Source organism: Egretta garzetta, unplaced genomic scaffold (genome assembly GCF_000687185.1).
Source record: "Egretta garzetta isolate BGI_Z169 unplaced genomic scaffold, ASM68718v1 scaffold372, whole genome shotgun sequence".
Classification (NCBI taxonomy): Eukaryota; Metazoa; Chordata; class Aves; order Pelecaniformes; family Ardeidae; genus Egretta; species Egretta garzetta.
Genome location: NW_009258889.1, coordinates 348,961 through 362,569, shown reverse-complemented (window position 1 = coordinate 362,569; position 13,609 = coordinate 348,961). Strand labels below are relative to the sequence as shown.

The window sequence follows — 13,609 nt, the reverse complement described above, 5'->3', positions numbered from 1 at the left end:
TGCACAGGGCGTGCAGGTGCTGAAGGGAAGAGAAAGGGAGGAGAGGAGGCGATGGATGCTCTGGGGGGACAGGGCAGCAAGGGAAGAGATGGCGCGATACGGCGCTTGCAGATAGAAACATGCGATGGCCTTTGCCGCGACAGCGACACACAGTGTGACGGCAGGAACCGTGACGATATTATCCCATTTCTGTCAGCGTTTCTATTCCATTAGCTCTTAAAACGATGCAGGCTAGCCCGGCGGAGGAGAGTGAGGGGTGAGGAGGAGTGGGTGCGACAGAGAAGGACGCCCATGAGCGGTGGGATCATGTACAGGAAAGAAGAAGGAACAGCAGCGGAGCAGGGCAGCAGCTCCAGGGCAGTTTGAGACCTCACAACACCGGTGACAGATACGTCACTTCTCTCTGGGCTGTTCTGGTGGCCACTGTCTCTAACACCCTGCTTGCCTTTGCTCGTACCTCCGGTCCCCTCTGCGCCGTGGGCAAAATCCCTCCGTGCGAGCCATGCCCCTTCCCGTGCTTGGACGTAGATTTGGGTCTCGTCTTCGTTAGTTCAAAAGGTGGAGTCCTACTGCAAAGCAGAGGCAAGGAGCATGGAAGTTCCCCCAAACTCACCTGGACCCGAGGGGACCTCTTCTTTGCAGCGCCTGGCCTCAGTGCCAGGGGACGTGGAGCTCCCACGGACCTTCTGCTGTAGCCCACGTCCCATTGGGCACGTAGAGACGAGGGCTACCACCCTTCACGCCCTTCCCATCACAACAAAGCCTTCCATTCCCATTCTTTCCCTCTTTCATTCCTTTTGCCTTTTTCTTGCCTCCACATCTTCTTGTTCCCATCAAAGTAAGTCCCTCTTCTCCAGAGGTTGCCTGGAGAGCAGCGCTAGCTGTGGTCCTTTGGCAGGGGGAAGGAGAAAGGGCGTTTTTTTTTTTTAGGCTCGGAGGCACCGGTCTCCATCCAGGGCAACATCTCCCTCTTGGCTGGTTTGTGCTCAGCTCAGCAGCCAGCCGCGCTGGCCGTGACAAGGCCACCCCTAATCCTCTGGCTTTCACTGCCAGGTTTCAAGGTCAGCTTGTCCGCAGGGAACCTCACCCTGCCTGGGTGCTTCCAAAGTGATGCTCCTTCTCTTCCCAGGACTGACCACTGATGCACAGCGATGAGCCACCAGAACCACGGCTAAAATGGGGGAAGTTTGGCAAACAAGCCAGAGAAACCTGCCTGGGCTGTCCTAGGGAGAACAGATCAGCAGGTGGGCAAAAAGGACGTGGCTAGTGACCCCCTGCTCCTGACCCCTCCGCAGAGCACAAAAACACGGGGGCTGACACTGAGAAAACAGCCAAACAGAGTTGAACAAGGTCAAACTGCCAAACTCTTGACCCTCAGAGCCCTGCATGTCCTCAGGCTTCACTTGCCAGGACGGGGTTTTTGAGGTTGATGGCGCACGCCGGCACCAAGTGCCCTGTCCCTGTGCTGGCCCAGGGGGAGGAAAACCTGGTCATGGCTCCTTGGGGATTTGGGGTGCAGGCCCTCCTCCTCCAGCACAGCTCAGCCAGTGCTGGCGGCTCCTTTCCAGCCCACTTCTTCCTCTGACACAGACTTGCAAATCCCATCACAGCTACAAATGCCCCTGCAAAAGCCCCTTCTTAAGGCGACTATCCAACCTTCTGAAGGCTGCAGAAGTTCAACTCAGCTGTTATGCAAAAGGAGAATCACTGGGCGGCCTAAAAGCCTTGGAAGGAAAACCAAGATCAATATTTGCAGAGATCTGTAGGATGTTTGTGCCTGAAAACAACAGCTGGGCCCTGGCCTCTCTGTCCCTGCCCGGCGCTTTGCCCCCGGGGCTGCCGGCGGTGCCCCGGGTTATTGTGTCACTCTTCTCCCTTCTGCTCTCACGCCGTGCCCTAGTCCTCGCTCCCTGCCAGCTTCGGGGACGCAGGGGTTGAAATTCCTGTTCATGCACTCTTGGCACCAGTGAAAAAGCCGCTACAGTTCTAGCTCGCTGTGCATTGCTCATACTTACAGCTTAAACATTGCTTTCTACTCGAAAGAACAAAGATAAAATGACAGGAATTCACAGTTTTTATTCTCTTTCTTATGCCCACCCATCTTCCCCTGCCATCGATGTCAACGACTCAAAGTCCTCATCGTACAGCAGCCTTTGCCAGCGTGGCACTCAAAGGGTTAACAAACCATGGCTTCTTGGACAGATAAGACATAAGCTCATTCACCGGTAGGAACACGTGGACGGTGATATTACAGAACACCTTAAGGTTTCCTGTAGCGATTCTTTGGGGTTTCGCCACAGCCGGTGATGTCGCAGGAGAGGACGTTGGGCTTCTTCCCCAAGCCGATGCTTCCCAAGAGATCGGGAAGCTCGCGAGTGATGGCCTTCTCGATCTTCTCTAGGAAACACCCTCCCATGTAGGAACACTGCTGAGACAGCAGCTTAAAGCTGGTGATGGGGTTGATGCCAAAGAAGTCCTTGTAAGCCTCGCGGTTGGGGAGGTCAAATTTGCTGACATTGGTCTTTGCCAGAATGGACTTAAAGATAAAGAACTTGTCAGGATCTTCCACAATGTCCCTGAACACCAGTTCTCCATCGCTAAAGAAGGTCATTTTGTCCTTGTAGGTCTGTAGATAGCGATCGACCAAAAGGGCGTGGATGCGCACCCGGATGGCGTGCTGGCGTATGAAGGCGATCTTGTTTTCCATCCTGTTCTCAATCACCTGGTTGAGATCTTCCAGGAGCGATATCTCTTCTTTGAGGAACAGGTCCTTGTGGGTATCTGGATGGTACTCCTGGGGCCAGAAGGAGCTAACGTACACCCTGGGTGGCTCCGTGACGTTGATGAGAGGAGCCAGGCTCCAGAATAAGGCACCGTAGACTCTCATGAGCTCCTGGGTAGCCAGACTGTCAGCTTTGTTCAAGATGATTCGGATCTGAGACTCGCGGCCCTTCAGCTGGCGAAACAGCATCTCCAGCTCCAAGCCCACATCCAGCTTCGTAGGGTCAAAGACAACGAAGATGAGATCGGCTCTGTCAATGAACCACTGGCACACATCGTTGAACGGGTAACCTTGAGGAGAGGAAAGAGAGAAATCCAGCAGAAATGACCAGCACAGGATGAGTCCCTTCAGGACAAGGCATAGATAAACCTTGAGCCTGTTGTGTCTCGCACCCTGTCTGGGTTGGATGGGGTGTGAGACACAAGGGACTTCCCCTGCAGCCCAGAACCTGTTTCTTGTATGCTGAAAACACTTCAGAGCTTCCTGGCCTGAAAACCCATCCCTGTGTGTCTGGGCCTGCGTGTCTCCTCCCACCTCACCTCCAAACCTTCTTTCTCCCTGCCACTGGCCACAGATTCCCACCACTCCTGTGAGCAGATATCGGCCGCATCACTGATTTCCCCACTGGGCACCAAGTGGGTCAGGAAGCCCCACTGATCTGTCCTGGTGCTGTGGGGATGGCGCGGCTCTGGGCCCTGCTGTAGCACCAGCCTTTGGCAAAGCCTGGCTCCAAGGGTGACAAACAGGGCGTTAAATGCTGAGCTAAGGCAGAGACAATCAACAGCCAGGAGTCCCCAGGAAACACCTTGCCGAAAGGCCTGACTGCCCAGGCCCCTGCTGCTGCCGCCATAGCCATGGGCAGACAACCATTGCCATCCCCTCCAAGGCAAGAACCCTTCTGTAGCCTAGGGCTCCTCTCGTTGTGCTTCAGCCATCTTTGTCACCTCACGCCGTTATGCCATGTTTTCCAGAGTCCCTTAGATGAACCCGGTAAACCCCTACCTCGTTCTTGCTGCTTGCGGTTTTCTATGATGCCCGGTGTGTCCACGAAGGTGACTCGCTCCAGCAGTTTGTGGGGCACCTCGATTCCTATCAGCTTCTCCAAGAAGTTCTGCCCAAACTTCTCCAGGGGTGAGAAGGAGCGGGCACTGTCAGCAGCCATCACGATGCCCTCAATGGTCTTCAGCTTGGGGCCGTGCATGATGACGGTGAATTCGGAGGTGGTGGGTTCTGCCCCTGCCCAGCAACAAGAGGAGCAGCAGAGCTGTGAAATCCATGCCAGGCAATGGACATGACAGGGCTGGCCTGGGACCAGCCAGGGAGCATCACTCACTTGCCAAGAGATGCTGGGGGAAGGCAAGCTGCAGGGCCATGAAATTCTTGCTAAACCTCTTGAGAAGATGCTAGTGGGGCTGTTTTCTGTGGGGACTGGTTGTTCTGGAAGTGGCCTGACTGCACAAGGCACCCTGGAGAATCACCTCCCGGCAGCCCTCACTACCCCGGCGCAGCGCTGGCCACGGGCATCTGCCCTCAGCTGCAAGGTGACATCCGCGGGAGCAGGGAGGAGGGAAGGGGAATGGCTTTTCTCCTGGGAGGGTGGATCAGTTGGCTCCACGTGAGGAGGGAAGGTGAGAAGACAAGGGCAAGTTGCCCTTGAGACATGACCGCTGCTCTCGTACTCGGGGCCAGAGGCGGTGAGCCCAGTGCTGTGGGATGGGACTGCTGCAGGGTGAGATGCCCTCTTCCTCCCCAGGGAGGGCGGGCAGGCCCTGGGCCGTGGTGGGCAACCTCTCCCTCCACGTGGCACCGCGGCCGTGTGGCATGGACCCCGATTGCAACCTCCCTGCTGTAACGGGGTGGGGGATTCGAGGAGATGCGGCCAGGAATTGCTGTCACGTGGACGCAGAAATGCGGGCGCCCGCGCACCCTCGGCGGAGCAGGGAGGGAGCGGTGAGCGTGGTACCTGTGTAGAGCTGGTAGGGAGTGTCGTCCAGCCCCAGGAGGTAGTTTATCATGGAGGATTTGCCGACGCTCCACGGTCCCAGGAATAACACCATTGGCTTGGAAGTGATCTCCCCATCTGTGGAGAGGGGAAATAACAAGAGGAAGTGAAGAAACAATAGCTGTCGCCGCCGCGCGATTAACTCCCGGCTGTAACGAGCATCCCATCTGAGAAGCGCGGTGATGATGCTGCCGGGGAAAGAGCCACCCTTCGGGGGCCACCAGCCATTCGCCAGCCAAGGCATCGCCCAGCGACGGGCCCCGGTGTTTGCAGGAGCAGGGTGTCACTGTGCCTCGCTGCAGCAAGAGCGAACCTTGTCTGACCTTCTCTGAGGTTTGGTCTTTCTTAGACCATGGGAGGACTTGAAGGTCTTTTAAACCTTGTCTGGGTTCAGTTCTGGTTTAGCTGAGGTGAGTTTGGGGCTGGCTGCGGGGGGGAGTGTTGTTTGAAGGCAGCCGCCGCGAAGCACGGGACATGCGAAAGAGGTGGCCATGCTGCAACCAGGTGAATGCCTCGTGCAAAGGGAGCTGGCGTGGTTTGAGGAGCGACACTACAGCACGGTGCTTGGTAAGCGCGGTGCGAGCCTTGGGCCGGCTGCCCCCATCGCATTTCCACCGTATCCTTGCAGGGACCTGCCCCCAGGTCGTGGGTCCCAGCCCTCCGGCCGAGCAGAGGGTCCCTGCCTATGCATGGGCTGGGTGCGAGGCTCCAGCCCGGCGTGGGGAGTGCAACGTGGGCAAACGGCCCCACTTGGGGCCTGGGGAAAGGCAGGAGGAAGGTGAACTACGGTCCCCATCCTGTGCTCTTCAGCTCCTGCAGTTTGCTAAGAGGCTCGAGGAGGCTGGTGGTGGGACCTGTCCTGATGCCACGCAATCGGTCTGGGAGCTCAGAGGTCCCTGGACACAGGTAGCCACTGCCCCAGGAGCAATCCCTGCTCGAGCAGGACTCGTGCAATCAGTTGGTGCTCACACTGCTCATCCCCTGGCCCCCAGGCCACTGGGCAGGCAGCCAGCAGAGCCAGAGGAGCCCCTGGCCCGTGACAGCCCCCAAGCCGTGCCCAGGACAGCCAGGAGCCTGCTAGTCGGCTTGAGCCCGCGTGAGGCCAGAAATGGAAGTAAAAAAGGGATGAGTGAGTTCCCGTTGGTGGGAACCTTCCCGTCCCCGTTCGTGTACCAGCACTGACGCAGCCAGGCAAACCCGGGCAGGAGTCGGTGCCGGGGGAGCCCTGGTGGCAGACGGCAGAGAGCAGAGCAAGCTGCGGCCACCCTGCCACGGCGCCAGCCCAGCACAACCCCAGGGCGTCTGCTCCAGGCCGGGATGTGCCCGGCAGCAGAGGCTCGCTTCCCCCATCCCCATCCTGCGCTCAGGGTGGGAGAGGGTCGGTCCTGCTGCTGCCAGCAAGAGTCCAGCCAGAGGAGGGGCTGGGTGCTGCTGGAGGAGCCAGGAGCTGCTGTCCCTCAGCCAGAGCTGAGCCTTGCCCCGTGGCCCAGGGCTAGGAGATGCCCCTGGGGGACACGTGCTGCCCTCAGCACCCTCCCTGTGGCCCCACTCCTAAGGCAGAGCTATTTTCCCCGTGGTGGTTGGGAGACCTCACTGCTCCATGGCTGCCGCCCACGCAGGAACCAGCAGCTTCCCAGCAAGCCAGGAATCCATCTCCAAGGAGAGGGAGCCGCAAAGTCCGCCTGGCGCTGAGCTCCTGCTCCCAAGGGTGCGGGAGGGCACTGCATGGTGACTCTGCACCCAACCCATCCGACCATGGGTGCAGGAGTCAGGCAGGGCATGCCGGCCTGCTCCGCCTGCGTCTGCCCATTGCAGGGCCACCGTGTCACCGCTGGGGAAGGGAATGGGCTGGGGACATCTCTCCACGGGGCACAGCTGCGTCCATGCAGCTCAACCCTCCTCCCCAAAGCAGGGCAGCCACATCCAAACTGGGGGACGGCCCTGCCCGCTGCCCGCTGCCTGTGAGCCACAGGGATCCAACGTTGTCTTCTCACATGGGACAAAAACAAATATCGAAACCTCAGACTTCGTCATTAATCATTGCTCTGTGCCACTCTATCGCTGCTGCTCTGTTCACTTGCTGGCTTTAATTGGGTTTTGGATTATTATTATTATTATTATTATTATTATCATCCCCTGTGATGTTGTGCCAGAGGTTTGAGGCGGGTCCCCGTGCGCTCTTTCGTAACACGTCCCTGGCCAGGCGTGGCTGTGCGAGCGCAGCGTGAACGCAGGCAGCCCCTCTGCCGTGTCACCGACAGCTCCTCGAGCCCATCTCTACCCCTTGCTTTGGAAACGGGGTGCTGGCTTTGGGAACGGGGTGCCGGCACCCCGCGGGCTTTGTGGGCAGCGCCAGGCACAGGATCCTTGCAGCTCTCCAGGCAGCACAGCAGCTCCGAGAATGTGAGGCCCTGCATGGGTCCTCCACGCTGCTGCCCAGGACATGGAGCTGGGGGAGCAGAGAGCATCTCCCACCCAGCAGGGTGCTGGCCTGATGTCCGTCCCTGCTACGTCCCCCTGCTATGTCTGTTCAGCACCGATTTGGGTCACCTCGATGGTCTGGCCAGGGGGAAAAAGAGCCGGTCCTTGCCGGCCGCAGGGCAGGGATGGCGGCAGCTCCATCACGGTGGCTCTCTCCAGCCACCCTGTGGCTGCTCGCTCCCAGCCCAGCCTGCCTCAGCCCCCAGCTCAAGCTCATCTCAGCTCAAGCTCATCCCAGCTCAAGCTCATCCCAGCTCACGCCAGGCACGTTCTGGTGGCGTGCCCAGAAGCGCTCGCATGCCGGTGCACGATCAGGCCCTGCCTGTGAGCAGGGGGGGGTCCTCAAACCTCGCACCCCTTCATCTGTGGTCCTGCTTAAACGCAGCTGCTCTAAGCTGCCAGGTTTGCAGGGTAAAGAGCACGCTGTGATCCGGCAAAGCACCCGGCCAACAAGGCCAGGAAGGTCACGTCTCTTGCCGCAGAGCCTGCGTTTGTCGTGGACTGTTCAGCTCTGGGGATAGAAGCAATTTGGATGCCCAAAAAGGTTTTTTTTTTTCCTAGAGCAGCAGCTTTCTGGGAGGTTTTTCCATGCTGCTTGCAAACCCAGGCTGCCCTTGGGTGGGAGGATTGCTGCTCTGGGGCTGGGATTAACCCTGGGCCAGGTTTTCTCCCTCCTTGTCCTCAAACCCAGCAGAATTGGCTGGTGCTGGCTCACCCCCCTCTGTGCAAGCCTGTCCTGAGGATGCTGGGCAAAGCGGAGGACGTGGCAAAACCTCCCTCCTCTCCTTCAGATTGAGCCATGGGCACAAAAGTCTTCTCTGCCCTCAAACGACCCAGGCAGGCTAAAACCCCTGGGGAGACTCACCCAGCATCACCCCTGCTGCCACCCCATCCCCATCCCCCAAACGCCACCGGCCACTCTGCCTACGGCAGGGATGCCCTGCCCGGCAGCCCTTGGAGGGCTGGCCAGCTTGCTCGCGAAAAGCCCTGAGCGTGGGCACGGCCCACTTGCCAGCAGACGGAGGGAGAAGCCACGCGTGGCTGCAGACCGCCTGCGCCTGCCTCCGCGTCGTGCTCCCCGCACACGTGCACCCACGCAAGCAGCACGCGCCTGTGCGCCTGCAGCTAGGGATGCAGATAAGGCAGCTATCGAAATATGCTATATATATCTACAACCCTCTCCGCTGCTGGCATGCTGGCATGACAGGGAGCCAGAGGCCCTCCAGGCATTGGCAGGGCTCCGCTCCGTCCGGGACTGGGGTGTGGAGGAGCCCGTTTCGGCAGGATCTGGCAGTGGGAGCTGTGGGGTAGGACACAAGGGCCAGAAAATGGGATTTCCCTGCCTCGTATCGCAGCAGGGACGTTGTCCCCATGGCCCAGCACCAGACCCAGGGGAAGGGCTGGGTGTTAGCTGGTGTTTCTTGGCCCATCTCCCATCTCCCGCTTCTCCAGGGGGAACCTGGCAGCACACGCAGAGCGGGATAGGCAGGGAGAGGAGCCAGCTCTGGCTCCCGAGGGGGCTGAGGCCGCCGCGCAGGGGCCAGCCTGTGTTACTGGGACAGCTGCTGCCGGCTCATCGGCTTAAACTGCAGCCGGAGGGATCAAGGGTGGACATTCGGGAAAGTTTCTGCACGTAGGAGGGTGAAGGGTGGTGGGAAGAGCCCCCCTGTGGGGTGGGCTATCTGCTGGGCTCCTCCGGTTCGGGTGGGAGGTGGACCCGCAGGTCCACCACAAATGCCTTCGAACCCTTGCTAGAGGAATATGCAGAGTCTTAGCCCAAGAGGGAAAGGTGCCAAAGCCTGAGCGGGGTGAGGATGCACAGAGTCAGGCCTGGGACAGACAAGTGCAGCGACACGCATGCCGAGCTGTGGTAGGGCTGGGGACACCGGCTCCAGTGGGTGCCGTGGGACGCCGATAACCAGGGTCTGCTCGGTGCCCGGGAAGTGTGACCCTGTTGGGGCAGGTGAATAGGAAAGCCGGAGGCCAGCGAAGGGCTTAGGCAGCGCCGGCAGCATGCAGGTAGCAGGCAGCGATACCAACCTGTGGCGGAGGAGCCCAGGGTGCGTCCGGGGTAAGCTGTTAGCAGGGGACACGGGGAGAGAGAAAAGGTACCGTGAGTCGAAGGAGGGACGCGGCTGCCAGGGTCTGGCCCAGGCCAAGGAGGGAGCTGAAGACTGGCCCTGGCCTTCTCGTAGGCAGGCAAAGCCAGCGACGGCCACATTCCCAGCAGGAGAGAAGGAGTTACAGTCTGTGAGCAATGAGACCCCCAGCTACCAGGACAAGCACCAAACCCCGGTCTGCCCTGCACACCAGGGATGTGGCTTGGGGGAGCAACCCCAGGAGAGCTGCTGCAGTGCCCCGACCCCCTTAGCGGAGGAATTGCCTTCCCCAGCAACATTCACCAACCAAAGGGAGCCCAACAAGCCGTGGTGAGGACAGCAGCAACCCCAACAAGTGTCCTGACCACCCCAGCGGTGCGGTTACCCGTATCCAGCCCTAGGGCGGCTGGCGACGGCAACTGGGAGGTCGTTCCCTATACAGGCGTGCTAATCAGCACACACACAGTAATTAAGGCCACCAGCATGCACCACGAACAGGCACGGCTTCGCAGCAAGCTTCCCATCACCAGACTGGGAGAGTCCCTCACCCCTGGGCTAGGGACAGTCCCTATAGGGTGGCCCCGCTGTGACCATGCACACAGGGGGACCCGGCCGGAGCGTGCACGCACCCCCGCGGGGTGGCAGAGCGGAGGCGCAGGAGGGAGGCAGGCAGGGAAAAGGGGATGGCGCTGTAAGCCGAGGGTGTGGGACGAGTTGTCTGGGATGCACCCCAACAGGTCAGGGCCTGAGGTTGCCGGTAGCAGTCGCAGCTCCCCCGGGACAGGCGACGCTCCCCTACGTGGGTGTGTTTGCGAGCTGCGGGGAGCGAAGGGGCCTCTTGGATTACAGCGGCTGGTGCGCGCGAGGGGAGCCGACGGCAAGGGACACAAAATGGAGCGCTGCTGTGTAATGGAGGGGCGAAAGCGCTTGCGATGGCACCCCTCTATATTGGCTTACACCTCCAAAGGTCACACATATTCCATGACAGGCCTGCCCTGCTGCTCTCCCAGCTGTCCCGCTCCTCCCGGCCAGCTGAGCCGGCGGCTCCGTGCCCTCCAGCCTCCCCCTGCTATGGGAGTGGGTGCAGGGGGAGAGGCTGGGGGTACGTCCCAGCTTGCAGGGGCACCACCGATGTGATGACCCCACTCAGGACAGGGTCACCATGTGGAGGAAGCGGCTGAGGAGGCTCCCTCAGCCCCACTGTATCCTCACCTGCCTCGTAAAGTCAAGAGGGCTCCCTGGGCCAACCCGCTAACTGATTTGCAGGTTTCTCTAATTACACTGCTAACGAGGGATTGGGAAAAGCTGGATCCCTGGGTATGAAAGGCAAACGGCTGGGTTTCAGATCTTCAGGCTGAGGTTACATGTGCTAGGGGATGATTGGGGTGTCTGAGGTGCTCAAGGACTTTGGTGGCAGGAGAAACATCTCTTTTGGGAGTACAGCCAGGGCCTCTCATGGCTAAACCAAGGGTTGCTGTGCCCTTCCCTGGCCTGTGAGGTGTGTGACTGTGGGTTACCAGCTCTGGGATTGCAGCTGGGAGGGTGCCACGTGGGACACAAGAGGGTGTGCTGGGAGCTGACCTGGAGGACCGTCAGCTGAGGGACCTGGCAGTGAAGCAGAACAGGCTGTGGAGTGTTGTGAGCTGAGGCTGTGAGGAACACTGGGAGATGCTGCCTGTGGTGAGTCCTGCTTGGGGCCTGGGTTTGAGCTGGGGAAACGCAAGGGTTGGTGGTTGTTTCCTTGGGAGCTGGGAGGGAGGAAGGCAGCAGGGGGCTGTGAAACACTTACTGCCTCCCAGAAAGGGGGCAGGGAGGTGGCTGCTCAGGTATGGGATGGTGTAGGGCTGGGAACTGAGGCTGGGGGCTGCATCCTCTGGCAGGGAAGAGCAAAGCGAAGGTTAGAGGCTGGGAGCCCACCAGCTGCCCCTGTAACCCCAAATGTTCTCCTAAACAGTGCCCCAGGGTGAGCTGACAGTAAATGCCAATGCTTGCCCTGCCACCAAAGCGGCCTGGAGAGGAGGTCAGGGTGTTCCTGAATCTGTGGGCTCCAGGATGGGGGCAGCTGGGACAGGGCACGGCTGGGCTGTCCTTGCTGCGCGGTGCCACTGCTGAAGAGGCTGTGGGGATGCACACCCGGGTGCCAACCCTACACCTTGTGGTGCTCCTTTCCCCAGGCACGTGGCAGGGCTGCGTGAGGAGGGGACGGGCCAGTGCACCGGGTGGGTGACAGTGGCCGTGGCGTGAGGGTCTGTGGGGCACCCCCCTGTGCTGGCTGCAGCATGGCACATTGCTGTGGCCCTCCCGGTTGCCCTCCCACACGGCAAGCAGGTCGTGGGCCCCAGCTGCTGGCAAGCAGCGCAGAGCGAGGCCGGGAAAGGCAGTGACACAGAGCTGGCTGCGGCAGGCAGCGAGGCATGGCTCGTCTTTCATGAGACCTACAAATGCCCCCTCCAGAACCCCTGCGGGTGGGTGGTGGATGATGTCCAGGGTGCTCTGTGTCTTGAGGGGATGGAATCTGGGGCTGGTGATGAGGACTCTAAGCCCTGTCCCTGCCCCACGGGTCCCCCATGCTCCCCAGCTGGCGATGGGCTGGCTGGGTATGGAGATGTAAGGTCTGTGTGGTGTGAGAGGGTGTATCTGGGTCCTGCCTCCCCAGGAGGGAGGGCATGGCTCTAGGGTGTGCGAGGCCAAAGCCCAGAGGACACCTGGGGAGAGAGGCAGAACTTCAGGACAAGGAGGGACCCTGGCAGGGTGCTGTTGTGGGTGTGCAGCCCTGGGACACAGGCAGCAGGGACTCCAGCGCCCCCTGCCTGCCTGGCCAAGGCCAGGGGGCATCTGGCCCCAGCTCAGGACAGGGCTGGAGTAGGGGCTCCCAGGAGAGTTACCCTGGTGAACAGGGACCTTGGACCTGGGCTTGAGCCATCTGCACTTGGAAAATGGGTCTGATTGTGCCATATGGGTGACAAGAGTTTCCTGTAGCTTGTGAGTATCTTGAGGCTGAGCTTTCTTCTTCTGGAGGCACACGTGTGCTGCTGGGGCTCAGCTCGAGCCAATGCCCGTGGCCATAAGGACCTGCTCACCTGATCCAATGTGTCTGCGATTGCCAAGGGGTGGAAACTCTAACTCCCAGGACAAGTGAAGGCTGCTGAGCTTGAGGGATGCCCTGCCCACGTGGCCGTGTCCTGTACGGAGCAGGAAGGATGCCAGCGCCAGCCACCCCCAGGATGCTCACCCCCAGCCTTGAGAGGTCCTAAGCTTCCTTGCCAAGCCTGTTTCCTTGGGCCGTGATCTCTGCTTGGCAGGGGTACAGGGCATTGATGTTGAGCAGGTGGAGGACCCAAAGCAGGCAGGGCTCCATGCTCAGCCTACACAGATGGTCCTGACAGCAGATGGGCTAAGGCAGATGCAGGAATCCCTGCCGCTGGGTTCACCAGGGCACGTCCTCTAAGCCCAGCATGTTCATGGCCTTCTTGGGAAGCTGTAAAGGAAGACAAACTATCCAAGCCTTTCCATGATCTGCTCTCTGAGCTGTTATCTGCATCCCAATGACCTGATGGTGCCAGAGACCCCAGTGCCCGTGGCATTACCTGTGATCTCGTGCTGCCTCAGCTCATTGTATCGGTAGGACTGCTCCAGGGGCTTGATGGAGGCGTGGTAGATCTTCCTCAGGCGCTGCAGTACTCCTGCAGGGGCGGAAGCATGCGGATGGGTGAAAGGCAAACCCCACTGCCCTGGTTGATCCCCTCCTAGGTAAGCTGCTGGGCATTCCCTGCAGATCTTGAGGGTGACTCAGCTGTGGATAAAGGGACTTGGCTCACAGTTGAAATCTTGGCCAAAGTGATCCCAGTCACACATTTTTATGCCCCTCCCCTGCTGATATTTCCTGCTGGGCACTGTCCCCATCTGCTGCCAGTCTGCACGTGCCAGTAGTTGATGGGAGGGAACATCTTTTGTTAATGCTGGTTAGCACTCAACACCTGTGATCCCCAAAAGCCCTCCACCACGGTGCCAGGGGCCCCGGCACAGCCCCATAGCTGCTCACTAGAAGAAAGGAGCTTTTTCCCCAGCAGCTTCTATCACTTTCTTTCCAGCCCAGACTGCCTGTGGGGCCCACAGAAGCAAACCTAATAAACCCAATAAATAAGGGGAATAAAAATCCCAACCCTTGATTACAAGTTGCCCCAGGCTTCTCTGGGCAAGGATGCAGCTGGCTTGGGCTGATTCACCATCTGCATCTTTCAGCCT

At 59.7% G+C, this 13,609-nt stretch overlaps 1 protein-coding gene across 1 annotated transcript in view; it reads right to left on the bottom strand.

The window, feature by feature from the left end:
• Positions 1 to 2,170: 2,170 nt before the first annotated feature.
• The window catches only part of SRL (sarcalumenin), a 23,192-nt gene continuing 11,753 nt past the window's right edge, over positions 2,171 to 13,609 (bottom strand). The window contains exons 6-9 of the mRNA XM_035889689.1: positions 9,306 to 9,341; positions 4,746 to 4,862; positions 3,785 to 4,018; positions 2,171 to 3,072 (exon numbers count right to left, since the gene is read on the bottom strand). Coding sequence (XP_035745582.1) covers positions 2,261 to 3,072; positions 3,785 to 4,018; positions 4,746 to 4,862; positions 9,306 to 9,341 — 1,199 coding nt within the window. The 3' untranslated portion in view covers positions 2,171 to 2,260. The remainder of the gene's footprint in view (positions 3,073 to 3,784; positions 4,019 to 4,745; positions 4,863 to 9,305; positions 9,342 to 13,609) is intronic.